General features: G+C 39.9%; 1 protein-coding gene across 1 annotated transcript in view; it reads right to left on the reverse strand.

Moving 5' to 3' along the window:
- LONRF1 (LON peptidase N-terminal domain and ring finger 1) overlaps window positions 2,336–27,310 on the reverse strand; it is a 47,480-nt gene continuing 22,505 nt past the window's right edge. The window contains exons 2-12 of the mRNA XM_018042095.1: window positions 24,816–24,934; window positions 23,451–23,573; window positions 20,317–20,466; window positions 19,544–19,784; window positions 19,347–19,443; window positions 17,356–17,470; window positions 14,263–14,384; window positions 11,102–11,260; window positions 10,826–10,988; window positions 6,020–6,172; window positions 2,336–3,705 (exon numbers count right to left, since the gene is read on the reverse strand). Of these exons, the coding sequence (XP_017897584.1) occupies window positions 3,547–3,705; window positions 6,020–6,172; window positions 10,826–10,988; window positions 11,102–11,260; window positions 14,263–14,384; window positions 17,356–17,470; window positions 19,347–19,443; window positions 19,544–19,784; window positions 20,317–20,466; window positions 23,451–23,573; window positions 24,816–24,934 (1,601 nt within the window). The 3' untranslated portion in view covers window positions 2,336–3,546. The remainder of the gene's footprint in view (window positions 3,706–6,019; window positions 6,173–10,825; window positions 10,989–11,101; window positions 11,261–14,262; window positions 14,385–17,355; window positions 17,471–19,346; window positions 19,444–19,543; window positions 19,785–20,316; window positions 20,467–23,450; window positions 23,574–24,815; window positions 24,935–27,310) is intronic.

The following is a 27,310-nucleotide window of genomic DNA, read 5'->3' on the forward strand; positions in this document are numbered from 1 at the left end:
GGTTCCATCCCTGGGTCAGGAAGATCCCCTGTAGGAGGAAATAGCACCTCTCTGGAGTATTCTCGCCTGGAGAATCCCATGGAGAGAGGAGCCTGGCGGGCTGCAGTCCATGGGGTCACAAAGAGCTGAACACAACGGAGCACTTTCACTGCCTCTACCCACCTCTCCACTGTGTTCTGGAAAGGACTCCAACCCACCCTCCGCCTCATCCCTTCATCCTCTGTCTGAATTCATTCTGGTTAACTCATCTGCTTATTTTTATGACCCACTCACTGGTTGCCAAGGACTGTCTGAGGAACATATTTTAGATCCCCAGGTAGTTTTTGGAATTGCACGTCCTCCAATCAAAGGGCACAGGATTTGTCATTTTGTTTAGTGTCTTTCCGCAAATTCATAGGAGTTGACTGTCTACTTGCCTTTGTTCCTTCCTGTGGCTACTCTGGTTCAGTCCCAGGCAGCCTGCTTCTGCTGACCGTGGAGAAGGCTGGGACACAGCCTACGTGAGGGAGGTTGGTAGCTTGCTGTCTGTGCCTGAGGGCTCGCCACCCCTTTGGGGATCTGTGGCTATTTATGGTTTCGTGGTCTTCTCTGGCCCAACGCCCACATTCAGTGCTTTGGCCTGAGAACAGCTGCTGTTGCTGCCTGCTGCCTAGGCCAAGTGGGAACAGGCCAGACTATCCAGCCACCTCCCCAAGGAATCTGCCTGAGATTCTCTACCAGTCTGGGGCTCCCCTGTAGTTCTCCATTTCTATAAAACTATGCTCTCCTCTGGTCTTCTATATCAGATCCTGTTTCCAAATCTCAGAAATTCCCCCAGAACACACTGACTTTGGTTTTGCAGCGCCATTAGATTTCATTTTCTTTACTGTCACTGTTTTGAACTTGGGGAGGAAAACAAGATAAAGGTATTTTCTCAATCTAAACATCTTCATCCAACTTCCCTTTTTAATTGGCATTTATTTCAACTCTGTTCAGTGGTCAACCTATGTCTTGGAGATTACATTTGTCTAAACTGCTAGACATTAGTCTCAATACTCGAGAGGCTTTATGTATTTAATTCAGGTATCCCCCATAAATGCTATAAGGAAAGTGCTATGGATTCAGGGTGCTAGCTGGGTGAAGGTATTCAAGTTGACCTTGAGGAATAGGAAGAACTGCACATGTAGAGACAAGTGTTTAAGAAGGGAAGAGCAACAACCAGCTACCTTGGCTTGAAATATGGAATTCCTGACAGAACTTAGTCACTTAAAGTGACAAGAGAAAATATGTTAGATTCTTCTGCTCTTCCCCCACTGACCCCCCCCCCCCGCCCCCGATAAACTGAATGGGAATTATAGGAGGAAAAAGATTTCCAAAGATTAAAAAAAATCTATAGACACAGTAATTATCGGAGATCATTTACCACAAAACCAGGGTCAAGTGATAAATAAAACCCATGAATTTCCATTAGAAAGCACGTGTATACAGACAGAGACCATTTACTGCTGCTGCTGTGTGTGCAGACACACTGCAGAAACATACCACAGATGCAGATATAACACCAGTAACGCCTACTGCCACGTGACACATAATTTGAGAACTATCCAGGTAAACTCTTCATTGATACCGCCCAGACACTATTTAACAGACATTAGATAGTTTATTACAAGAAAGTGCAATCTAATACTTCAGAAACTATTCATACGGTACTTTTGGGAAACTGCTCATTCTTTGAATATTTTCTGTACAACTATTCAAGATTCTTGAGTAGCATAATTGTGGGGACAAAGGGTGGCCCTCTATCTAGGCAGTCATTTCTGCCTTTTTGAAAAATAAAAACATTCGATATTAAGATGACTTATTTATATTTGAAAAATTCTAGGGCTACTGGGGACCTAACTAGTTAAAACTTTGGTCAAGAGGAATCAGTAAGAGTCTTATCTTTATCCTTAAGGGAAATAGATTTTTAAAAACTATTTTTAACTGGAGGATAATCACTTTACAATGTTGTGTTCATTTCTGCCATACATCAATATGAATCAACCAAAGGTATATATATGTCCTGTCCCTCTTGAACCTCCCCTTCCCACCCCGACCCACCCCTCTAGATTGTCACAAAGCACCAGGTTGAGCTCCCTGAATCATATAGCAACTAGGAACAAATCTTTTAAGAGGTTGCCAAATGTGTTTTAGAGGATGGGCCTAGAGCTTCTTTAAGACACTTCACTGTTTGGTCAAAAGACGACCAAATAAACATTTCAAAAATATTTTGAAAGCTGTATTATTTACATCTCATAACACAAAACAGTAAAGAAAACTCATGTTCTTTTTTTTGACACTGACCTAATAATTAAGAAAAAAGTATTATGAATTTAGCTTTTATTCAAAATTAAATAAGCAAAAGCAAAATTTTTAAGAAACTTTTTACAAATTACTTACATAAAAGAAAGTTAAGAGGGACAGTCACAAATCTGCAACAAATAATTACAAAAGTATCTAGGGCAGCATGAATACAGACCATGTCACAGCATAGTGACCTAACTGTGATATGAATAAGGCATAACTAACATTGGCACCAAGACCAGGATTAAAAAAAAACAACATACTTTAAAAGCTTAGTTCTACATTAAGCTTCTTCTCTTCCCTCAGATCCTTAATGGGTTTATACTATGTAATTTTTTTAAACAAACACATCATGTCAAACTATAAATTACACAGATGGGCAGTTAATGTGAAAAGCCCCCCCCCCTAAAATGTACAAATGAACTGGTACTGAACTGAGTTCTCCATTTACCTTTATGTACAGTTAAGTGTAAACCATATTTTCACAGTTTTAAGTGTTTTATGAATAGATGCACAGTACCAAGTCAGGTTTGCAGTTGTTCCTGAAAACTGGCTCTAGGTTCTGCATCCGATGCCCATCGGCTATTGGGATGCAAGTATTTACATAAATAAGAAACTGTGTCATAGTCAATGGTCAAGACGGTTCAGCAAGAGCGGTATTTCCGACAAAGAGTGATACTCAATACCATAGCTTAAATACTTGTGCAAAGTAAGCATTAGGACAGAGAAATCTGAGGCAAATTCAATTTGCAAAAACTTGTATCGCTACTGTTGTAAACTTGGGCAATAAATGACCCTCGGCAAGTACTGCTCTCTATGGCTTTTTTTTTTTTTTTTTTTAAATTTTAAAGCCAGAGAAAATGCACTCATACTACCCACACGTGCAGAGACACACACACGCACACACCCACCCCACATACACACACAGTTCTCATTTCATTTAGAGTATGGTACATAGTGCAACTTCATCACAATGTAGAGGTTTAACACACATTCAGTGTGTTTTTTCTGTGCAAGTTCTTAGTGGTCTAAATCCTAGTTGAAGGTATTCGTTTGCAGAACCACATGACTCAGGAGGTTGAAGAAGAAGAAAAACAAAAAAACAAAAAGAAAACAGTTTCCTTACGTTTCTCAAACCAGCACTGGATGTGCAAAGGCAGCAGACAACCTGGCCGTCACCCCAGCCAGATTAGGGTAATTTTAGAGGAGGATCCAAGCAGTTGGTTACTTAGATTGGTCTCTGGAAAAATAAGTCAGTATATGCTGTATCTTTGTCAACCGTTCTTTCAAAGACTTCATTGACAAAACCGACAGCTGATAGCGGGGGTCAACGGGAAGGACAGCAAGAAGCCACCAACACCAGGCCGGTCCATTAGGGATTGCCTAAGAAGAACCCACATTTTATAATGTTAACAAAACAAGTAGTTGTGTAGGCCCAGAAGCAACATACCACCACCAAGCTAATCTGGATTGAGCCGTTCACAGTGTCAGATTCTCTTTCTAAATAAAATCTCCCTACCGTTTTCCATCGTGGCTGTAGCAACTTACATTCCCACCAACGTTCCCTTTTCTCCACTCCCTCTCCAACATTTGTTACTTGTGGCCTTTTTAAATGACCTGTGTGAGGTAGTAGTCTTGATTTCCTCATTGACCGATTGGTTTTTTAGTAGCATACTGTTCAGTTTCTATTTAATCATTCTCACTTCTTTTCCTGTAGTTGATTTCTGATTTCTATACTCTTTATTTGGTGAATGAGGTTAGCTCTGTGTCCTAGTATGTGCACTTGAAGAGAATGAACTTTTTTGGATGTCTATTTAGAAAAGACTTTTCATTATTTCTTTTAGGACAGGTTTAGTAATTGCTGTATTCTTTTACTTTTTGCTTTTCTATGAAATTGTCTTTCCTTCTATTCTAAATGATAACCTTGCTGGGTCAAGTATCCTAGGTTGCAGGTTCTTCCTTTTCAGCGCTTCGAATATATCTTGCCACTCCTTTCTGGCCTGCAGTGTTTCTGTAGAGACACCAGTTGACAGCCAAATGGGGATGGGGGGGGTCCCTTGTAATTAACTCTGTTTTTCTCTTGTTACCTTTAGAATCCTGACACTTTTGCCATTTTAATTATAACATGTCTTGGTGTAGGTTAGTTTGGGATCCTCTGTGCTTCCTGTACCTGGTGTTTCCTTCTTTAGATTTGCAAAGTTTTCAGTCATAATTTCTTCAAATCCATTTTTGATCCCCTTTTCTCTTTCATTCCCGTCTGAAATCCCTATTATGCATAGACTGGCCCACTTTATTTTATCCCATAGGGATCTTATATTGCCCTTTTTTTTTTTTTTCATTTGGCTTCCTGTCTGCTGTTTTGATTGGGTCATTTCCATTATTCTGTCTTCCAGAACACTTATTCTTTTCTTATTCTCTCTTCATGATTCATTCTGCTATTCATTGCCTTCAGCTTAGCTTTCATCTCAGCAAGTGAGTTTTCTAATTTTTCTCAGCTCCTCTTTATAGTTTCTAGTTCCTTTCTAGAACAATCTGCATTTATGTTGATAGCCCTTCTTAATTCCTTCAACTATTTTCACTGCCTCCTTTTTGAACCTGCTGTCTAGTAGACTGAAGAGGCCTGTATTTCATTGTTCTCTTGGGGAATTCTCTTGGGTCTGTTTACTGGGAGTGCCTCCTCTGCGTCTTCATTTTACTTACATTTCTCTTACTCTGGGTTTAGAAGAAACAAGTAGGCACTGTAGTCTCGGACGGCTATTTACAAGTGGGAGCACCCCTGCACAGCTTGTGTGGGTTTAATAGATTTTGGCCGGAGCCAAAAATCTGTTTGGTTTGGACGCCCGCTGCCTCTTTCCTCAGGCTGCCTGGTCGTCGCCCCTCACTGGGGGCACACGGCTCATGGATGCTTCTGGAAGGGCGGGGGTTGGTGCCCACTCAGGGAACCCTCGGGGGCAGCAGCGAGTGTGACCACCTCCGGAGTCCAGGACGCGGCTAACACCCCCGGAGCTCGTGTAGTCAGCCCCCTGCTGCCTGACAGAAGCTCCTATGGTGGTCCTGTGCCTCCAACAATGGCGTCCTGCCTCTCTGGCAGCCCAGGCATCTTTCCGTGCTCCCCCAGCAGGGAGTGTCACACCTCAGCCTCTTCAGGCTCTGACCTCGGAAGCGCCCCCTCTTCCCTGCTGGCCTCCCTGCCAGTGAGGGACCTCCCAGGAACCGTTTCTCCATCATGGCTCCCTCCCAGGGGCGCAGGTCCCATCCCACTTCCCTTCTCTCGTTTTTCCTTTCCTGCCCGGTTATATGGAGATTTCCTTGCCTCTTCGAAGTCTGAGGTCTTTCCATCAGCATTCAGTAGGTGTTCTGTGAGAATTGTTCCATAGGTAGATATAAGTTTGATGTGTCTGTGGGATCTTGATCCGACCTCCTATGTCCCACATTTGACTCCTTATCCCTCACTAGAGGGCCTTTCTCCTTTTCTGGCACTCACTCCTAACAGACATCTCAGCTCACACCTGTTTCCTTTCTCTTCCTATATAAGATGCAGTGGGTACCACTGTGCTAGAAATATATGGTCATGAGTCTAAGGACCAGGCCAAAGAAATGTTGAATGAAACTCTAAAGATGAAGAAACTTAAAAATCTACCAATTTGAGTTTACACACAGAGTGAAACTTTTGGAAACAGTATCAAAGCCATCGTACCTGGAGGTTTTCCTCCCGCCCAGGCATTGATCCAAAGTGCTGAAGAATCTGGCTTCGAAATCTGTCTCTTAAATTCTGAAACCAGCTGCAGGCTTGAGAGTAGACCAAATCATGAAGTTGCCGGAGGTTCTCTATTTCATCTTCATTCTCAACCTAAAAATACAACAGTAAGATGTCTGTGTTTAGTCTTCCCATCCACACTACCAACGTTATAGAAGTGGGGGAAAAATATTAAAAAAGGAATACCTGTCCCAATGCTGGATTAGAGTGTTATTTTTTTAAAAAAGCTTTCCATTTTTTTTGGAATATAGCTGATTAACAATGTTGTGATAGTTTCAGGTGGACAGCAAAGGGACTCAGCCATAGGTATATACGTATCCATCCTCCCCCAAACTCCCCTCCCTTCCAGGCTGCCACATCACATTGAACAGAGTTGCCTGTGCTCTACAGGAGGTCCTTGTTGGTTATCCATGGCAAATAAACCAGAGTGTACATGTCGACCTCAATCTCCCAAACTATCTCTCCCTTGCATTCCTCCCTCCTGGAAACCATAAGTTCATTCTCTGAGTCTGTTTTGTAAATAAGTTCATTTGTCTCGTTTCTTTTTAGATTTCCACATACAAGGGATGTCATATGATATTTCTCCTCCTCTGTCTGACTGACTTCACTCAGCAAGAAAATCTCTAGGTCCATCCATGTTGCTGCAAATGGCATTGTTTCCTACTTTTTAACGGCTATGTAATATTCCACTGCAGATAGGTACCACTCCTCTGTTGATGGGCATTTAAGTTGCTTCCAAGTCTTGGCTATTGTAAACAGTGATGCAGTGAACACTGGGGTGTATGGATCCTTTCAGACCATGTTTTTCTCTGGGCATATGCTCAGGAGTATTATTCTTATGAACACAGTAAACCCCATACACTATACATTTCTGCCTCACATAGTATCAATAGGCCAGACTAAGAAAGAGAGCAAGGCCTGACCTCCCAGCACAGCTAACCTGGCCTTGCCGAGTTAGCAGTCCAGCTGGGAGGGGCAAGATGGAGAGTGAGTTCTCAGATAAAGGTCTACAGGGACTGGGAACTCATCTCTATGGATCAAGGGCCTTCGAAAACAGTGGAACAGAAAAGCAGAAGAATACAGTTGCTACAACGAAAGGTAAGACTGGAGGAGGTCTCAGGTGCAGATCTGCTGTGGCAAAAGTAGGAAGAGGACAGAGGACAAGTGTAATTACAACTTTTACCAGGGAGTCGGGTCAAAAAAACAAAACAAAACACGCAATAACTTAGCATAATAAAGCCAGAATATCAAAAGATAGAGAATACATTATGCAGTGATGAAATTCTGCTGTAAAGTCCTACCTCCATCCCCTCTGTACGCTCTTTGGACTACTGGTTCATCAAACCGCAAATACAAAATTAAATGCTCAGCCTTCTAGCCTAAGATCCCAAAGACTAGGCACAGAAAACACAGGTGGGAAGATTGAGTGTGTGTGTATCATCCGTCTGATATTGATTTCTTTACCACACACTCATATCCCACTCGCTCTGTGCCAGAGAGCACTGTATTTCACGTACATTGATGCATCTGAACAAATGCGGCCTTAGTCAGCCTTTCATATGTCAAGGATGACTTAGCATACAAACAATGAGACTCTAAAAAACATCCTGATATGTAAAAGGTAAGACTATAGTACACAAGAGACAAAAGAATGTAACTTTCTAATTTTTTAATGACTTGAAAAATAAAACCAAAGATGAAAAAGCATCTGATTTTTCACAACAGTGTGGATATGCTTAATGCCACTGAGGGGGTATTGGTACAAAAGCAGACGTATGGATCAACAGAATGGAAATGGAGAGCCCAGAAATAAACCCAGAAACCTGCAGTCAATTCATCTTTGATAAAGGAGGCAAGAGGTATTGGAAAAGTTGGACAGCCACATACAGAAAAATATAAACTCAAAATACCTTAAAGATTTAAACCTAAGACATGACACCATAAAATTTCCTAGAGGAGGTCACAGGCAAAACATTCCCCTAGGTTCTCTTAAGTCAGTCTCCCTAGGAAACAGAAATAAAAACAAAAAGATGCTCATCACTGCTAATTATTACAGAAATGCAGATCAAAACTACAATGAGGTACCACCTCACAGTGGCCAGAATGGCCATCATTAGAAGTCTACAAAGAACAAATGCCAGAGAGGGTGTAGAGGAAAGGGAACCCTCCTTCATTACTGGTGGGAACCTAAGTTGGAACAGCTCCTATGCCAAACCGTACTAAAAACAGAATTACCCTATGATCCAGCAATCGTACTTCTGGGCATACATCCTGATAAAACTATAATTCAAAAACATACATGCACCCCTGTGTTCACAGCAGCACTACCCACAGTAGCCAAGACACGGAAACAATGAATGCATCAAGATGTGGCACGCACTGCTAATGTGTAACCAACAAGGCCTTACTGTATGCACAGGGAAATCTACTCAGTATAATGTGGCAGCCTAAAATGGGGAGGGAGTTTGGGGGAAATGGGTATATATAGCTATGGCTGATTCCCACTGCTGTCCACTTGAAACTATCACAATATAGTTAATCGGCTATACTCCAATATAAAATGAAAAGTTAAAAAAAAAATGTGGTACATACATACCATACTACTCAGGCATAAAAACCTTAAAAATGCCATTTGTAGCAACATGGCTGCAACTACAGTGAAGTGAAGGCAGAAAGAGAAAGACAAATACCATGAGGTATCACTTACATGTGGAATTCAAAATTTGACACAAATGAACCAATGGAACAGAACCATGGATACAGAGGATACACTGGTCGTTGCCAAGGGAGAGGGGATTGGTGAAGGGATGAGGGAGGGGTTAGCAGATGTAAGCTTTTATATATAGAATGGATGAACAAGGTCCTACTATATAGCACAGAGAACTATGCTCAGTATTCTATAATAAATGAAAACGGAAAATATTTACATTTTTTAATATTTTATGTATAAATGAATCACTTCACAATTCAGCAGAAATTAACAGAACACTGTAAATCTACTATACTTCAATTTTTAAAATCTTGATTAAAAAAATAAACATGTTACTTGTTAAAACTATTACAAAAGAAAAAAGTATCTAGTTTCCAGCCTTATAAAATTCAAGGGACCAAACCATGAACTTTGGTAAACAAGGAATGATAAAAATCATGAGTCTTGGTTAGAAAAAGGAGCTAAAAAGCTGGCAGAAGCTAAAAAGTTATGGAATTTCCTTGCAATAACAGAATCTAAAATGTTATTGAAAGACAGAAAACAGAATTACAACACCAAGGGAAAAAATAGCCTTGATATAAAAAACAAATTTGAGATGGTTTCCCAGAATGAACAAGAAATCATTACACAGATGAGGCACTAAGGTGAAGAAAAATTTAGACATTCCTATAACTACAACATAGAGAATTCAATTCTAAACATCAAATCCCTAATACTTTCAATATTCTATCATACTGTCATATTTATATGTCATATACATATATAGTCAAGGAATTTTGTCAGCAAATCCAATATATGGAGATGTAAATTTACACAAAACCAAGTTTATTAGTTTTACAAAAAATATCACCTTTAGGAAATGAGTCCATTAATCAAATATGCTAAGACACAGACTATATCTAATTCTAACTCAATACTTCTAGCTCACTGCACAAAGTTTTCCCATAGCATCTTTATAATAAAATAGGATAGGCAGTAGCAGATTTAATGAAGTTTATCAGCAGAGAAGCTTATCAAGACTGCAATGATGAAACACAGCACGTGAAGCCAGAGAGCGGGCTTTAAATTATTATCGTCTTGGCAAATTATTACTAATTAAAACTCCTGAATCCTACTTTCCTTACCTGCTATCTGACTTTTGAAAATTCAGTGAGCTACTGTTTGTAGAAATGCCCAATGCTAACACTCAGTAAATGCTGCTTGGGATGATCAAGCAGATCAATGAACAAGTGATAACACAAGATTTTCTCATTTTCTAATGCCCTTCCAAAGAAAATTGCCTTTAATTTGATATTTATAGTATCTCAAATCATTTTTCTGGTACCTAAACTAACTGCAGATGCTAAAGCAGGCACTAGAAACGTTAAAAGGGTAGCATCAACCCCATTCAAGAAAATTATCACAGTAACCCTCCCCAGGTAAGATATCACCTATAATTATACTGACAGTGCTGTATCTGTGATGCTCTAGAGTTTGTGTCTATGTTATCACTGAGGTTATCTTAAGCATATCTTAATATAGAGAACCATTCAAGGATTTCATGTTTACTTTTACACCGAAGTTCAATCTACTGCTGACTGTATCAGCTTTGACTACTAATTAATTTAAAAGGGCAGGACTTAGCAGGTTTCATAACTTAGGTTGGAAGTTCAACACCCTGCTTTTGTTAAGTAACTGCCGTGCAGCTACACATGTGACTACATTCTAGGCACGGTGGTGGTTGTCAAGGAAGTAGAAATGAACAAAGTCTAGGCTGTGGTCTCCCAAGGTCTCTGGGAACTCACAGTAATTAAGAGCAAGATGATATAAAGGTCCACCTGAAACTGTCACAACATTGTTCATCAGCTCTCCTCCATTATAAAATAAAAATTTCAAAACAAAGAATGAGAAGAAGGTAATGGAGCTAATTTGCTTAAGTATTGATGAGGGTCTCTGACAGGAAGAACTGGTTAATGTGCCTAGAAAACTGCAGCTTTCACGCCTGTACAATGCCTAGGACAGAGTATACCAATGCTGAAAAGGGTAGGTTTTAATACCTTAATATCTTCCAGGTATTCAATGTCTGCAGTGCAATATCCATCTTTCATTCCTCTTTTTAAAACCCTAAACCGCTTTCCTCCAACGGTATCAACCACAGACCGTCCATCAGGCAAGAAATGTACATTTCTAATTTGTAACATACAACCATAATCTGCAAAACTAGAAGAAAAACTCCAGTTAGTACCAAAAGTTCAAGCCACAGACATGCACGTTCTCAGCAATATTCACAGAAAATTCAAGAATCAATAAAAACATTTAGACAAAAAGCATACCTATTCTGTGCATCACTGACGCACATCCCAAACTGTTTAGTTCCAGTCTGTATACTTCTTCGAATCATCAATCTGTATCTTGGCTCAAATACATGAAGAGGGCAAGGCACAGTGGGATAGGCCATAGTGCAAACAAATATTGGAACATTCTTGGTCAAGCTGAAGAAGAAAAAAATTGCACTATTATATATCAGAAGATACAACAAAAATGAGTGAAACTTTCAATAAATAGTAGAAAACAAAAATGTACTCTAAAATCAGGTAATTTTCATTCTTGGCAGGAATAAGAATCAACATCCCCTTCATTTAAGCTCATGTTGATACAATATTAATCCTAAAACTGTCTGCAATCCTCTTACAAGTAAATTCAAATTTATAAAGTTGTCATATAGAGCTATGTACTTTTATGAATAAAAAAGCAATTGATTGTAACTATTTTATATTAAAAATGTTTAAAATATTTGTAACATGACAGTTACTATCTTCTATCCATAAAACACTTACTCTTAGACAACAATAAGTGAGCTCCTGCAAAGGACAAAAAACATTTAAAAAACTTTGTAGTCACTAAAATATTTCCTTACTAACAAAAGCAGGTAATTCAATGGCATACAATTTTTTCCAAATAATTAAAGTGATACAGTTTCATTCCCAGATTGGCAGGAAATATGAAGGATAAAGGCAGTGCTCAGTTTCTCATTAATCTAAAGAAACCCTTTGGCAAGGGTATGGGGGAAAACTGGCAGTTGACGGGGGCAGTTTGAAATAGTACAACCATACCAAAGAAGAATTTGGCTACATACATCAAAAATTTTTTTTAAATATTCATATCCTTTGAATCAACAGGTGCACTTTTTTCTGCAAGTATTGTAAAAATGTTCAACGTGTATAGTAGCCAAAACTTAGAAGCAAAAAGAGACAACCAGTAAAATAAATTATGATGTAACCATAAAATGAGATACTATAGACTTTAGATTAATGAGAAAAGGAAGGTATTAAATAATAGTAAAATAATCCCATATTTGTTTATAATGTATTTATATATATTAAAATTAGGAAGGACATATGCCAAAATGCCAGTGGTGATTACCTTTGAGTTACAAATTATGGCTGTAACTCCCTGCCCACCCCACCCCACAACTAATATTTTCTACTCTTTCTTCAAAAAGACAATGTGAAGTCTATATGTAATACATGTTTAACATACAAGTCCTAATTCCTCTACTTTTGAAACTGTATCTTTTACCATCACTATTACTCCTTGGAAGAAAAGTTATGACCAACCTAGATAGTATATTCAAAAGCAGAGACATTACTTTGCCGACTAAGGTCCGTCTAGTCAAGGCTATGGTTTTTCCTGTGGTCATGTATGGATGTGAGAGTTGGACTGTGAAGAAGGCTGAGCGCCAAAGAATTGATGCTTTTGAACTGTGGTGTTGGAGAAGACTCTTGAGAGTCCCTTGGACTGCAAGGAGATCCAACCAGTCCATTCTGAAGGAGATCAGCCCTGGGACTTCTTTGGAAGGAATGATGCTAAAGCTGAAACTCCAGTACTTCGGCCATCTCATGCGAAGAGTTGACTCATTGGCAAAGACTCTGATGCTGGGAGGGATTGGGGGCAGGAGGAGAAGGGGACGACCGAGGATGAGATGGCTGGATGGCATCATGGACTCGGCCGTGAGTCTGAGTGAACTCCGAGAGGTGGTAATGGACAGGGAGGCCTGGCGTGCTGCGATTCATGGGGTCGCAAAGAGTCGGACACGACTGAGTGACTAAACTGAACTGAACTGAAGCACTCTTATGAACATAAAAACCAGGGTGGGGGGACACAACCCAGTATATCTTTTAATTAGCAAAGCTTGTTAACTACCACAGAATGAGCTACCCTTAAGAAAACAGCCCAGTTAGTACACAGCAAGATTCCCAAGGCATCTCTCCATCACATGCAGCTTCCCTTGCATCACTACTGTCATTCATGAATTCCAGTCTGTGTGTGTGTGTTGGGGGGGTGGTGGTGGTGGTCTGGTCCTGTCATTGTGTTTAAGTATTTTAAAAATAAATCTGAAGCTTTCTTGTATCCAGATTTTTGCAGTGTTGGTCCAAAAGGTCTATACTCCACACATTAGAATATTTTCCATCACAAAGTCACAATAAAATATCAGTTCCATCAGAAGACAAACCACTGTCAACTTCTATAAAGAAAAGATAGAAACCTTTCTTCTACTGAAGGCCACTGACCCAATGACAACATTTGGTGGACACATACTAAAAACAAAAGGTCTGTAAAGCACAGTTATTTTTTTCTTAGTGAGAAACAGAAAATGTTTTAATTTAAATTTATGTTTTAAAAAAACTAGAAATAGCATGTAAAAATTACAATTTTGGTCTTCAGTGTCCAGTTAAAGTGGGAACAAAGAAGAGTTAAGAAATTAGAAACCCAGTAAAGAAACTTGGAGACTGCAGAAAATGGTGCAAGAGGTCAAGTCATGGAGGGAAGAGAAAAGAAGAAAAGTGTGAGAAACCAACACACAGAGCAACAAAACCAGATCCAAATTACCCAGCCCTGATTAGCTTTCTATGTGCTCTCAGTAGTACCCTGCACCACTGAATCCCAAAGGTACCACCAGGTTTTTCACCTTCCTGATACTAAGTCAATTATGCGAACAGTCAGTATCTTCATTGAGATTTTAGCCCCTAAAGTCATCCCTTCCAATTTCAATCTCAGGTCTCAAGGTCCCACCCCCTTGCAAAGCTCTGATTGGCTACTCCCCCTGCCAATCCAGGCCACTTACCCTCTACTTTCTCCTGTGGGTGGGGACTGATAGTTGAGGGCTGCAGTTCCCAGCAACCACCTCCACCAGCCTGACGTCCCTGGAGGAACACCCCGCCCTCGGCTGCCCCCCAGCTAAAAGACTGCTTCAGTGTGGAGAGCTGTCAGGAAGTCACTCCCAACAGAACATCTGGAAGTTACCAAATAAACCTGAAAACTTCTGAATGTTGAAGACAGGGGAAATTAACCAATATTTGTTTACGATATGCCTTTGACTAGACTGGGTTGAACTACAGACAGAACCCAGCTGGCTGTGCGGAGGCTTCTCCTCATTATTTCAGAGGGTAGTAGTTTGATTTGATTATGTTAATTTGTATGAGAAGAAACTTACTGTGAGAGTTCAGCAGTTTCTTCATCATATATTTTTTTTCTCTCAGACAGCTCATCAGGCAGATACTTCACTATTAAATCTTCCAACAGCTGTGTGACACAGTACCTCCTATCTGCTAGATACTGAAAGACAATATTATTTTACATTCCAGCACTTTTTTCCCCCTACAGTACAAAACAGGTAAAACAGTTTAACTCATATAGTAAAGCCTTTATTACATATTTACACGGTCAGTTCTGAATTCATTAGGAAAAGCAGGGAACAATACAATGGATGCCGTTAAACTGGAAAACCTGCCTGAAGCTTAGCTCAAGAGCATTCAAGGTAAGTCTGCACCTGAAACAAGTTCTGTAGATAAGACGACCCTTGTCTTGCTAGGATCACACACCATCAACAGCAGTCAGCCCTGCTCCTGCTGTCTCCCACACCAAAGGTAAGTTCCTTCTGACAGTGCATGCGTATCTGAAACTAGCATTTTAGTCGAGAAGCAAAAATAAGGAATAAAGAAAATAATGAATTTGCCTTATTTAAGAAAAGCAAAGTTGTTCCCTTTTTTTGTTCCAGATAACTTTTCTTTCAGATTTTTCTTCTGCTGTCATCCCACTATGACTATTGATGCCCTTATCTTATCAAGAGGCTGCTTTTCCCATGTGAGTCACCCTCTGGGTAAGGTGGTACGTTTGTGCCACTCCCATAATACTCTGAACTCTGATACATTTTTGTGTTACTCTCTCTTCCAACTGCCAAAAGCCATCTGACTATCCTTCAAGGTCTGGCTGCAATTTTACCTTTTGTATAAAGTGTTCCTTAATTATTTTTCTGTCTCCTAGGAATAACCTTTAATGTATAGAAGGCAGCTACCATACCCTGCACTATATTAGCTGGACAGGGATATATTATATCTGTGTAACTAAACTAAGAACTGCATAGAGCCAGGGACCAGTTCAGAGTGTGTACACAGAATTCTGAACAAAACATATGTGTGTGTGTGTATATATATGTCCAATACCAATTTGCTTAATAAAATAATGAGGAAAACTCTTGTGAGACAACCACAAGATAAAGAGAAACCAGCTTTTCCTCTAGATCCAGCAAAAATAAGGGTTTTGTCAGTATCTAATGAAGTACAGAGTAGAAAATATGAATGGTGGGCAAAGGGCTTGTACTTGTGGTTTTTAAACTTCAGCATGAACCGTGGCTTGTTCAAAGTGCAGACTGCTGAGCCCTCACCAGGTTCTGATTTAATGGCTCTGGGGAAGGGTCTGTGAATCCGTATTTTTAACAAGTTCCCAGGAGATATAGATGCTGCTGGTCGGGGGAACATACCTTTAGAACAACTGGACAGATGTACTCTTGAGCAGATAATATACACATATATATAGATAACTTAAGAGTTTATTATAAAATTAATCAAATTAGAGATATAAAAGCAATTTCAAAGTAATAAAGACGTTTTAAAACTTAAGACTCATGTATTAAATTTGGGAAATATGGCTTCTCTTTCATTACTGGTAAGGATCTAAATTTGTACATTACTTGAAACCTAGGCAATTTGGCAATTGGTTTTAAGAGTCTTAAAATATATGACCTTTGATCCAATAATTTTCTCCCAGGAATTTATCCTAAGGAAAGAGTCAAAGACACTGACCATCATATACTAAAAAAAAAAAAAAACTTAAATGCTCCAAAACAGAAAAATGTTGTATCATTGGACTAGTACGCTGCTATGAAAATCACATCTCTGAAATGCATTCAGATGAAAAAATGAGCAAAGTAAGTAGGAAGAGCAGAAAACTAGAGCATATCCATTTTATCCGTGTAAATGTATATTTAGACTTTACCAATTATACATGGTGTCTTCAAGTCAGGACAGAGGATAAAGTTATTTTTAAACAGTACGTTAAGTTTCTAAATAACATCCTTACTTTGTTTTCCTTAGAACTTCAGACATTTAAGGTGTGATAACTCTAAATTTAAAGCATAGTAAATATATAAGCATATCAAAAAACTCTGAAAAACCAGGAAAGATAGCATGTTTTAGAGTACTTTATCTGAAAACAGAGTCTAAAAGTTGGAAATGTAAAACTCTTTAAGAATAAAGATTTATTTTAGGTTTCCCGACTCTGTAAACATTCTGTTTTGTGTTCTACTACATATAGGGTTGCTATGCTGTATGAAATGTAACAATACATATATGCTGTATGATATCCGTACAGAGCTATGCTTTCTACATAGGAAATAACTATTTTTAATAGCAAAATGGTTTTCATCAAATTTCTACATCGTATTTGCAAGACACTTTCTTTCTTAAAATCTAGAGACAGAATCACCCTCCTGGATCAATGCTACCACTGCAACAAGAATTCTAAGGCTCTGGCCTCACCTTTGAGGACATCAAGCAGGACTGAAGAGGGTGCTGCCCTCCCACTGGTTACAGAAGAGACCCACCTGAGATCCAGCTGTTTTCCTAATGCAGGTGATCGGTGCAGACCACCCGCCAGACAAGGAGGGGTGTGGGAAGCTGTGCCTCCCTCTCCTTGCCAGGCTACCACTTTCTAGAGCTGCACTGTCCAATGTGGGAGCCACTACTCACACGTGCCTACTTAAATGTAAATTAATTAAAAGTACAGTCCCTCCCACACATGTGGCCAATAGCTACCATGTTGGACAGCATAGATACAGGGCATTTCCATCAATGTAGCAAGTCCTACTGGACAGTTGGTCCAGGTGTTAAGGGGATTGACTGAGGCCTGAAATCCAACCTAAAAATGGGGGTGGGCGGCAGGGCAGTTGAGATTCCCCAATACTGTCATTAAAATCAACATATTCCTGACCAGGTACTTGATCATACCTCATTTATTTAAAAAATTAAGTATGGGGATTCGGTCTTCAGACTGCTTTCTCCCACCCTCTCCAAACTCACTTTCCTCCAATACTAGCAGATGGGTAATGAGACATGCATGATCCCCTTTGGTCAATCAATATGTATAATGTAATATATTCTGAACCTAATAATCATTATTTCTGTGGCTAAATAGAAATCAAACCATGTTGCTACACATAAGAGCAATAAACAAATACACAAATGTTTACCTCTTTTAAGCTTTCTTTGCAAAGAGGACAATATGGTGTGTGATCTAAACAACGCTCAAGACAGTTCTTACAGAATGAATGTCCACAAGGGGTTGTCACTGGCTCAAAAAACAACCTGAAATCAACCAGAATACATGTTAGTTTTCACCATAAGCTGTCCACTGGAAAAACTGAAAAAATAATGTAACCGTAACACTAGCTTCTGTTTAGAAGAGGAAGGAGGGCTTGACAGGCACGAGAGGAGGGAAGGACCAGTGGTAAATGCCAGGTACAGCCTCCTGAACTGTTTAAAAGTTCACCATCATCAGGGGTACCCTGCTTGGAGCTGTGGGGACTAATATCACCACCACTCACAGGGGCTACTGCAGCCTTGAAACGGGGCTGGTCCAAACTGAGATGGGCAGTACTTCTAAAATACACACCAGACTAGTGCAAGATTAACACTGTAAACTGTATCATTACCTATTCATTTGTTTTTGTATACACTCACCACTTTAAAACTGGTTTTCTTATGAAGCTTATAAAAGCCTTACTATATGAAATTCATTCAAAATAATCCACTAAATATTACCATTGAATCCTACAGAAAACTGATGCTCAAAACCAGATGTGGTACTCAAACAATATGGAAAAACTTAATTTTCCTTACATTTTAGTTATTTCCTGAAACACAATACTTTTTGGGAGTTCCCAGAAGTATTGTTAGATGTATAGGTACTTCAGAAATCATCGGGGTCTGATCCCCTCACCTCAAGATGAAGCAGCCAAGCGTCAGGATCCAGGGACGTGGCTCAGAAATACCTGGTGTGGCCAGTTCCAGGTGCTTGACACACTGTTCCCTTGCCTCCACCACAATTTTCATAAATGGAAAATGTTCTTTCCAAATTATCAGTCTTAGAATTACAAGCATTTACATAATGGAAATCCTTATCCAGTGTTACTTAAAAAGGATTTTGGAGTTAAGATACATAAACAAGACAGAATCACATACACACATCACTGTATTCTTTCCCAAATCTAAAACCATGGAGTCTCAGTAATAACATGTATGGCTTTTACAGTACAATTCCTCAGATACTTTCTATATTTTAGTCACTTGATTCTTATAAGACTTAAATATAGCATGGTGGTAAAGAATCTGCCTGCCAGTGGAGACGTGAGAGATGCGGGTTCAATCCCTGGGTTGGGAAGATGCCCTGTAGAAGGAAATGGAACCCCCCTGCAGTATTCTCGCCTGGAGAACTCCATGGCCAGAGGAACCTGGTGGGCTACAGTCCACAGGGTCGCAGAGTCAGACACGACAGAGAGGCTGAGCACTTGTGCACGTGCACACACACACAAATCCTGACACCACCTTCCAAGTGAAAAGTCAAAGTTAGCTGCTCAGTCATGGTAAAGAAAGGGAATGGGCCCACCAGGGAAGCCCCTTCTAAGTAAGGAAAAGCTAAATAAGGTTCAGAGATTATATTATTTGCCCATGATGTGAAAGGAAAACCAAGGACTAAAATTCTTATCTTTTGGTTTTTAATTCACTACTCTGTTACTTCACACTGCTTATTCTTAGAGTTCAGTTCAGTCGCTCAGTCGTGTCCGACTCTTTGCAACGCCGTGGACTGCAGCACACCAGGCTTCCCTGTCCATCACCAACTCCCAGAGTTCGCTCAAACTCATGTCCATCGAGTCGGTGATGCCATCCAGCCATCTCATCCTCGGCTGTCCCCTGCTCCTCCTGCCCCCAATCCCTCCCAGCATCAGAGTCTTTTCCAAGCAGTCAGTTCTTCGTGTCAGGTGGCCAAAGTATTGGAGTTTCAGCTTCTGCATCAGTCCTTCCAGTGAATATTCAGGACTGATTTCCTTTAGGTTAGACTGGTTTGATCTCCTTGCAGTCCAAGAAAGTCCAGTTCTTACAGAGTAGATTACCTTTATCTACTCTGTACTTATTTATTTACATTAATATAAAATATTCATCTCATAAAATTTGACAAACTTACCTCATGCAGAGAGAACACTCAAAATCTGAGACATCTATTAATTCTTCTGGGACATCACCATAAGTTAATGAGAACGTACAGACTTCAGTGGGAATTTCTATTAAAACAAAGAGATGGGGTCATATTTTTTAGGAAAAAATTTGGAAGCCATTCTGAATAAATCAATGTGTTTTCTGTGAGTGTAGTGAAATTTTTACCTCCCTGTCTTTTCAGCTTATTTCTTCCATCTTCATTTACAATCACATCCTGGTCTAAAAGAGACAACTTTCTTTTCAGCAGAACACCTTTCTCTTGAATGCAAAGTGAGGGTTCCGAGGACACTCTTTTTAAACAGTCCTCTCTGGCAGGCATGTCTGTTGAATTTATAGCCTGTGCTGACCGAGCACGGTTTAGGCTTCCTTTGACAGGCTCTGAGGTGACCTCTGCTATTTCTTCATTCTACAAAAAAATGCAACAAATAAGGGTAACTGACTGTATGTTTTTACTGCCCTTATTGCTCTCGCCAAGAACCAAACTGAAATGAAACTGTGATGTCTTGAAAGGTTTATTTTATTGTTCATTTAAAACAAAACCAACTTTTAATGCTAAAACCCTGGCAAGTAAAGGACTTCTGTCAGTACTTAGAGAGACCTGGACATCAAGCTGACTTCTATCATAATGAGGTTTAAGTAGTTATGCTAATATAGTTGTTTCTACTACAAGGAAATTAAGATAAATACAATGTTGTTTTTTTCCAAGAGACAAACGTTTCTGACATTCAGGTGATGTAACATTGTGATTAATGAGTAGGTATGTCACATAAAAGTTTTTAGTGTAAAATAAAAGGTCACAGATAGAATCCTATTAAGATAAGCCTTACTAAGTTAGTACCTACATAGATTTTAGTATTAATATTTGAAACTAGGAAAGCGAAGATCTTGTCAAGAAAATGGATACACTAAGCCTATGACCGTCCCTTCTCACCCCTTACCTGCTCTGGGCTCAGCTCACTGGCAGAGTGAGACTCTTCCATCACTGAAGGAAAACTGAAAGGTTTGTTTTTAATACATGGTAATGAATTCCAGGAAGAGTCCTTCAGGCCTTCTTTTAAGTTTTCAGGTGACAATAAATCACATAAAATCTGTAAGGAAGGTATCATAAAGAATAATGAAAAATATAAAATATTTTATTAAGGATAATTTAGTTACTTAATATTCAAGAGGGCTTCTCTTGTGGCTCAGCTGGTAAAGAATCTGCCTGCAATGTGGGAATCCCTGGGTTGGGAAGATCCCCTGGAGAAGGGAAAGGCTACCCACCCCAATACTCTGGCCTAGAGAATTCCATGGACTGTATAGTCCATGGGGTTGCAAGAGTCAGACAAGACTAAGCGACTCTCACTCACCTCACTCATTCAATATTTAAGAATTTCTGGAAAATTTCATATGGAGTATAAACTATAAAAATATCCAATCACTGTTGTACACTTAAAGCTAATAATATTGTAAGTCAGCTATACATCAACTACAAAAAAGAAAATTTACAGCTAATATTATTTTTAACGGGCAGGGAGGGAACAGGTTAAGCAAAAAAAACAAGGACTTCCATGTTGATTTTAAAAGTCCTGCCAAAACCAAGGTGTGCCTCCAAGGGGGTCAAACCGCATCAAAGAAATGGTTCAAAAGGAGGGCTCAGGGGTGATTAGACTAGTGGTCTGAGAAGGTGCCCAAGGTAAAGGCTGACATGTATATATAAGGTTTGTAGAAAGAAGAGATCTTAAAGAGAAGTGGGAAATATTTACCTCTGACCACCAGCAAGTCCCATCCTGTCAATATAGTTAATGGTTCATCCCAATGTATATTCTGAGGCTGAACTTAGACTGTTTATGTGAACTTGGACCTTTAACCACAGAACTAAAATTCCATGTGTTTACAGTGAATCTAGCTTCTCCCTGAACCAGTGACCTGTATGGTCAGTCACCATCCCCGGCATTATCGAGGGCACCCCATGGCAGCCGACCCAAACGGAGGCAGCTACAGTATCTAAACTCTGGGTGCTTCTCTCAGAAATACCTCAAACTCTCCAACAAGGGGATTACAACAGAGGAACAGACTGGCTACAAGGAAATGAGAGGGATTCAAATTTGTTTGCTTGTCAAATAAGCTGTGTGTATCTGTACAGCATAGACACATTTCTTAAAGTCTCAATTTGGAAGTTTGGTTTTTCAGCTGTTCTATCTCTCAAGGCACAAAAGTCAGAATTTTCCAGAAATCTTTATAATGTAAATAAAAAGGAAATATACATGGTATTAATGGAAGTGTGTGTACCTGTAGGTGCTCAAGCAATAAACCATTTAATGAACAATCACTAAAGAATTTGGATATGTTTTTATATTTCCCGATTAAAAAAAAAAAAAAAGGTATTAAACATACCCTCACCCTAGAAGACAGTTACTTGACTCCTAGGTATTTACTGAAGAGAGATAAAAACGTATGTCCACAAAATGACTTGTAAAAGATTGTTCGTGGCAACAATTAGAAACAATCCAAATGAAAATCACCACTAACTGTATTTATCACAAACTGTGATATGTTCATACCACAGGATACTTGGTGAACAATAAAAAAGAAAAAAAGTTGCTAGATGTGTCTCAAAAACATGTTGAGCGAAAAAAGAGTATATACAGTGTATGTGAAGGTCCAGAACAGGCAGAACTAGTCTGTGGCACTAGAGGTCTGAGCAGTAGCTCCCTCTGGAAGCACAGAAAGAGGGGATCTGCTGCAGAGGAGACGAGGGAGCTTTCCAGGGTGATCTGAAAGAGTCTGTATCTTGACTGGGGTGTTGTTACATGTGTACAATTTCTCAAAACTCACTGAACTATAAAATGCCTTTCATTATATGTAAATTATACCACCATTTACCCCCCAAAAAGAAATATTACAAGGCTGTGGGTATTTTGCATTCACTTGACCTTATTAACCAACAAATAATTACAGGAAAGTAAGGATACCCAGCAGCACGGAAAATGCAAAACTATAAGCCCTTATAAAGTCTGCAGTCTCACCAGGGAGATCACTTTAACAAAGAGAGCACGGTTAAGAATACACACAACAGTAAACCATCTTTTGTTAAATCAGTGGCTGGAACATGTATGCAAACAAACTTCATGGAGGATGTTGGCTTATTCATAAAGCATTTGGAATGCAAGAAAAATCCCAAAGTTCTCTTACTTTAAGGTACATAAGAATCTCCTGAGGTGCTTGTTAAATTATACTCTAATTCCAGAGATTCTAATTCCAAAGGTCTGTGGTGGGACCCAGGAAATCTCTGTGTTTACCATGCACCCGAGATGACTCTGACAAAAAGCCACGTTCTGAGCAACACTAAAAACGCAATTAACGCTGTGGCCTCTTTGGGGGACACTGAAGGAAACAACATGACTGGGCACTGAAATTTTATTAGGATAGATTTTCCCAGAACATTTTTCAGAGACTCCAGTCTTCCCAGATGTTCTGTGAGTAAATCTGGCAAAAGCTGAATGCTGTTGTCATGCTAGCAAAGCAAAAACTCTTGAGAGGGGCTGAAGAAATCTGTTTGATTGGTTTAACCCAGTGTTTCCCAGAGTCATTTGATCAGAGAACCCCTTTTCCTTTTAATTAACACCTACCACTGAACAAACTCTGGAAAGTGATGTATGGAATACTGAGAAAATTAAGGCAAAATAAATTGAGTGGGGCAGTACTATTGGCAACCACGGAAAGCAAGCAAAGTTGAGACCTGAAATGAAAGGCAAAGGAAGCCAATAAAAATTCCTGAGCAGGAACATCATGACAACAATGTTTAATTAGGAATGACTGGTCTGGCTCCCATGGAACAGACTATTAGAGAACATCTAAATTTAACTAGGCGAAAGTAATGCATTTAACTCTCTCTGAAATGTTCTGATTTGGGTAAGAACTCAATATGCTAATAAGCATACTGAACCTGAAAACCCCTCATCAAACTGCTACTAAATCTGACTTATGGACACCCCTTATGTCCTTACCCCAAAAGTCTAGCGGGCATTTGCAAAAAGACCTGTGTTGTCGGTAAACTGGCTGGAAGTGTTAGAGTTGTTAAACGTTTTACCTTTTCTACTTCTAGCTTTGCAGGTGCGAAATCTTCATCGAGCGCTAAGCACTGAAGAAACAGTTGTAAGGCATCACCTAAAAAACCAGCATCGTGGAGGACTTTTCCTTTCCTGAAGTACACCTTCAATAAAAGCACACATACCCAACTTTTATGGATGGAATTGTTTTTTGAAACATCAATATCACGTTAGGTTAAAAATAAAAGTTCTGCTTGGAAATGTTCATTTTGAAACTCTGAATGACTCTCAGGAGCCCAAAGCATTTTACAGGCACATTTACACCCTACCCGGGATAGGCACCTATGATTATGAGGTCCAGAAAATGACTCCAAAGCCACATTTCTAATTATATCCCACCAATGGTAAGTCCAGAGGATTCTTTCCTGTTTAATGGTTTTAAGAGCTTCCCTGGTGGCTCAGTTGGCAAAAGAGTTCTGCAACGCAGGAGACCTGGGTTCGATCCTCGGGTTGGGAAGATCCCCTGTAGGAGTGCATGGCAACCCACTCCAGTATTCTTGCCTGGAGAATCCCACGGACAGAGGAGCCTGGTGGGCTACAGCCCATGGGGTCTCGCAAGAGTCAGACATGACTTAGCGACTAAACCATTGCCGCCACCAAAGCTGTCTGTACAAATCATTTCCCCCTGTATTCTTAACACTGATTTGACTTGTACCAACTGGTCATGTCATCATGAGATTCTGAATCATTTTCTTTATTAATTTATAAATTTTAGAGCATCCTTACTATACAGTCCTCAAAGGTATAGCTTTGAATGCAGAAAAAAAGTCACATTAAAAGATGATTTTTAACTTAAATAACATACATGGGAGATGGATTGATTTGCCTTGACAGTATTGGTAAAAAGGAGAATTCGTAAACCGATTATATAATATACACATGCTGCAAATCTTTTTTCAAAAGACCATGGGCAAGGCCCCCATCTACCGTACTGAACGACTGCCTCATCACCCAGTTCCCATCATAATGCCTCAGTCAACTGTTCAGCCACAGAAGCTCTTCTCTCTCCTTTAATAAACCTCCTCCACTGATAACTTCTTTGGGTTCATCTCCACAATAGTACCTCTTTGAGGAAATGCTGTATATTAAACTCTTTTTTTTTTTTTTTCCCTGTGCCTCGAAGTCAAGTTGTTCTCTAGTTAGGAAACAAATGTTTCTTATAGTCTAAAAAACTGTCAGATGATATTCATCCACTCAAAATATTGACCTCAGACTTCTAGAACTATTCCATATATTTAAAAGAAATCGCCCAATCCATTTCGTTGTGACTTACAATCATAATTGAAATGCATATTCCCTACAGTGGAACTTCTTAAATGCATGCAAATGTAAAACAGTAATTTTACCTCAGGCCAATTTGGCAGCTGAAAGAGAACTGCATTTAAATCTTCTATGGCTGCTTTAAACTCCTGGAGACCAGCATACGATTCAGCTCTGTAGATTTTCAGAGTCAAGTCGCTGGGCTCTGAAATCAATGTTATGAAGGCTTGATTATTTTTAAAAGATTACTGTATAATCCACAGAAACATCATACTAAAGTAAGAACGGACTCAGCGATTCTAGTCAATAACCACTGACGCAAAGGCAGTGAGCCAAGCACAGTACAGGTGCAACCCACTGGCATACTGACATTTCTCTAACTTACAGCAAATCCTTATGGTTAGATTGTTTTCGTGGAGGAAACTGATTTTTTTTAAAAAAACTGAAAATATTTTGATAATATGATCACCCCTAAGAAACTGAATGTTTTCCTAACATAGGCAAAGATTTAGAAGATGTTTCTCAGATGTTTAGAAGATTTGTCTTTTTGTGGTAAATCTTTTTTTATATCTGATTTTGAAATCTTTATAAATGACTACATGTGTTAACTACTGCACACAGAATTCCCATAGTTACAAAGACTGACCGAGGCACGATCTTATGAGAGGACACGGTGGTCCTGTTTCTGGAGGAAGTGGGTTGACAAGAGTCAGGTTTCTTAAGAGGGAAAATTTTTTAAATTCCTGCCATTAATAAGAACAGGACTGGATGGCCCCAGAATGACTTACTTTCAAATATTTGAGGGTAAAAAGCTTTAGGTGATAATTTCACTATGCTCTCTGTCTCTACTTGAGAAAGCGAACTCGTATCCAAAGGCACTAAAACTTCAGACGCTTAGCTGGTTCACTGATGGTACTATTATCAATTCCTACAGGTCACGTGGAATCTAGGAAGATGGTACAGATGAACCTATTTCCTACAGACTCAGATGCAGAGGATGGACACATGGGCGCCAGAGGGGAGAAAGGGAGGGTGGGACAAACTGAGAGGTCAGGATGGACACAGATACACTGCCATGCGTGAAACTGCGTGTGGGAACCTGCGGAGCGGCGCAGGGAACTCAGCTCAGTGCCCTTTAATGGTCTGAGGGCTGGAGGCAGGCCCAAGAAGGAAAGGATTTTGTATACTTACAGCTGCTTCACTTCAGTGTATAGCAGAAACACAACACTGTAAAGCAATTATATTCCAATAAAAAAAGGTTAAAAAAATTACTACAGGTACATGGATTCTGAAACTGAAGTGTAAGCCAGAAATCAATTTTCAATTATCTACAGATGACATTAACTTGACTCTTCTTTTTAAAGCTATTATTCATCTTTAAAGGCTTCCAAAACGTATGCTTATAAAATACAGCATTCGTTGTGGGAAGGGCATAAAGACCTTACCACCCACCGTCCTGGGCAAACAAAACAAAAACTATAATAAAACTCCTTAATAGCTTCCTTTACTCTAGTTTTTAAATGATTGCTTTTTTACAGATAACTCTTGATTTAACAATTAATCAGACAGGCCTTTTCCAGTTGCTGGTACTTGAGAACTCAAACTGTTACCTCAAATTTATACCAATGAAAAAATTTTAAGAATAAAATTAGTATTTCATGAAAATAGTTCTTACTTCCTAAGCAGAAAAAGACATGTCTGGAACATTTCATCTTTCGTTTCTTAAAGCAATATAATTGTAAATCATTATCTGAACAAAAACTCATAGAAACTGAAAGCTCCATGTGATTAATCAATCAAGAATGAGGAGTCTCAGCACCAAGATAGATAGATGCTGGAGGGGTTTCAAAGATGATACTTTCTCCTTGTCTCTGAGGAGCTTACAGTCACATTAGGAAATCCCATTTTCTTGTGAAATGGCATCACGTGGTCCTGACCAGACAAGCACAACTGGAGTCCGGGAAACCGGGAGCAGCAGGTGCCCAGCCGGTCTAAGGAGTGGTCACCACAGCAGCGTCCAGCTCCCTGAGCTGGAGAGGATGGGGACCACGTCGGGCACAGCTAGGGTCCTGCCAACAGCACCCCTAGGACCCGCCTGTGCTCCGGCACCTCCAGAGAGAGGGGCTTCAGTCACAACCAGCAGCCCCCTCCACACTCGGATCCCTTACTGGACTGTTTTTCTTCTCATGTGTTTCCTTTTACAGCAGGTACCCCCACACGACCCTGGAGATAGCGCCCATGGGGACCTCGTGAGTACCCTACGCTCTGATCAAGGTCTTTACCGCTTGGCACTACCCTTCACGCAGCTTCCCCAGGGCAGCGCAGCAGGAAGGGGCTGGGGAGACCTCCATCTTTATGGCGCCAGGTCAGTCCATCATGCTCCTCCCCTCCGAGGATGCAACCAAGGAGCTCAAGCTACCCAGGCTCCCTGGAAAGCTGGTGTCTCCTGGGATGAGAAGCGTGGTAGACCCGTGACGGAGACGACAGGAGGGTCAAATCTTAAAACTCTTGTTCCCCAAATCCTTGTAGGTTCTGTTCTTACTGAGCATTTCACATGCCAATGGAATAGTGATTTTGACTG

This window comes from Capra hircus, chromosome 27 (assembly GCF_001704415.2).
Source record: "Capra hircus breed San Clemente chromosome 27, ASM170441v1, whole genome shotgun sequence".
Lineage (NCBI taxonomy): Eukaryota > Metazoa > Chordata > Mammalia > Artiodactyla > Bovidae > Capra > Capra hircus.